Source organism: Rhineura floridana, chromosome 7 (genome assembly GCF_030035675.1).
Source record: "Rhineura floridana isolate rRhiFlo1 chromosome 7, rRhiFlo1.hap2, whole genome shotgun sequence".
Lineage (NCBI taxonomy): Eukaryota > Metazoa > Chordata > Lepidosauria > Squamata > Rhineuridae > Rhineura > Rhineura floridana.
Genome location: NC_084486.1, coordinates 150,968,174 through 150,970,429, shown reverse-complemented (window position 1 = coordinate 150,970,429; position 2,256 = coordinate 150,968,174). Strand labels below are relative to the sequence as shown.

Sequence of the window (2,256 nt, the reverse complement as noted above, 5' to 3'; positions counted from 1 at the left end):
CACATGCATTTTTGTAAACAGCATTTGGTTGGCGAACTACATTGCAAAATCTGAATAAGTGAAAGGATGGCTGTGTTTTGGTCTGCATGCTGTTTTGAAAAGTGCGAATTTGATAAGATTCGGCTTGAAATGTGAACTGATGTGAATTTCTCACCATTCCTACCATACACACAGTGTGACCAGTGGCAGCCTACCTGCAAATATTTGCGCTGTCTGCATGGATGCCAGGGGGTTGGGCTAGTCAGCACACCTGGTATCAGGGGCATGGCTACTCAGTGAAGTTTGGCTCCTTCCAGAAGTTTCACTTCTGAATAGTACTATTGAACGATCCTCATTCTCAACTGGAACCAAGCTTGAAGTTCATGTAATGCTATTTACCAGCTCCCAGTTAGTCTGTTTATCCCTTGTTTTTTCACTGCCAGACGCCCAGGGCACCTAAGTTGTTAGCCTAGATCCAAGGTTCAGTCTTCCTCCTCTTCAACTGGGCCAGGCAGATTCTTCTGGGAAGCCCCATTGCTCCTTCCCAAATAACAAAGTCCCAAGATGAAGTGCATCTGAACATGGAGGTTCTAAAAGCCATAAACAATGGAACAATGTCTATATACCAGGGACAGGGGTGGCAGCGGAAATGTTTTCAGGGCTCTGAGGACCTGCCTATGCCTTGGGAGGCTCTGTGAGTTCTCTGTGAGATCCCATCGCTGAAATGACCCAGAGCAACATCTTGAGAGACCAGGAGTTGTCCGCCAGCAACCCAGAAGATGACAGCCCCTCAATAATCCTGCAGTTGTATCCATACTCGGAGGGCAAAGATGATCCGAATGCAGATCAGGCTGGTCCTGCCCCAAATGATGGAGGGATCCTGAAGCTTTCCACAGCCCTGACAAACCGGCAACGAGGGAACAAGGTGTCTGCCTTGCTGGTCACTCTGGATACTCTCTCTGTTCACCAGCTTGCTGTGCAGGGCGAACTTACCCTGTTGAAAGAGACTCTACGGAAATGCGAGAACCTGCTGAACAATCCCAATGAACGAGACTTTACCCCACTGATGTGGGCTGCGGCTTTTGGGGAGATTGAGACGATCTGTAGTATGCTGGAATGGGGTGCTGATCCCCACATCCTCGCAAAGGAGTGGGAGAGCGCCTTGTCGCTTGTCAGCACTGGCGGCTACACTGAGATTGTCGTCTTGTTGCTGGAGAAGGCCGTGGACGTCAACACTTATGACTGGGTAAGTGTCGCAATGGAGGCTTGGTCCAGTAGGGCAGGTGGGACTCCGCCCTGCCAACCTCAGTCTGCTTTCAGCCAGACCTGACTTACCTACCTCCTTAACAACCAGCCCAGGCTGTCAGCTCCGTTCTCCTCTGCCCTCTATGTTGCTTTTGTAGAACTTTCCTCTTCTCCCAGGCATTTTAGCATGCGTTTTTATTTTTTATTTTATTTTTTTAAATTGTGTTTTTCAATTTTTTTGTGTGTTTTAAAATTTGCATATTTGTTTTTAATGTTTTTAATTGCTGTAAACCGCCCAGAGAGCTTTGGTTATGGGGCGGTATATAAATGTAATAAATAAATAAATAAATGAACAGATCCCCTAATCCCCTTTTAAAGGTATCTAACTGAGTGGCCCTCACCAAGTCTTGGGGCAGCGAATTCTATAAATTCATTTTGCCTCATGTGCAGAAGCCAAGGTGCTCTGTTCAAAACAGTTTCATATTTATCCACATGAGTGATTGCACCTGTTCTCTGCTTGTGGGCTGGATTGTATTGTGTGAATTAAACCAGGGAGGCGGGGTTGATGGGTGAGTGATCTCTTCAAGCTGTAGAGATTTTGTGAGGGGTAACTGAAAACATACTCACTCCAAGGAAAACCACCTTGGAGTGAGACTGTGATTTCAATTTCTCCTCTTCCACCCTCTGCCACCCTTTGCTGCTCCTTCAAGCCACTGAAAAACCTGCAACTTCAAGCGTGCCTGGGAAGCTATCAAAGTGACGGCAGACCCTGCCGTGCTGTGCTCCCCATTGTCTAGTTGCGGGCCCTCCTGCCTCACACCAGTGTCAGCTTCAAACCCTCTTCAAAGGCATCTCCACGTAACACCATATCACAGTCATTAGTGCTGGAGGTTGCAAAGATATTCTGTGGATTAAACACCTTTTTTATCCCCCTGCTAACTCCTTGAATTCAAGCCAAAGCACTCCTAGTTCTCATCATCAGTACCTTGAGGCAGACCCCTCAGCATGGCACACTCCCGCAATAGATGTGTC

General features: G+C 47.3%; 1 protein-coding gene across 1 annotated transcript; it reads left to right on the top strand.

Annotated features, from left to right (window-relative positions):
• The first annotated feature begins 609 nt into the window (after window positions 1-609).
• LOC133389728 (DNA-binding protein RFXANK-like) lies at window positions 610-2,021 on the top strand. The gene is made up of 2 exons (XM_061637754.1): window positions 610-1,225; window positions 1,935-2,021. Exons 1-2 carry the CDS (start codon window positions 704-706, stop codon window positions 2,019-2,021), a joined length of 609 nt encoding a protein of 202 aa, XP_061493738.1. The 5' UTR covers window positions 610-703.
• The last annotated feature ends 235 nt before the right edge of the window (window positions 2,022-2,256 follow it).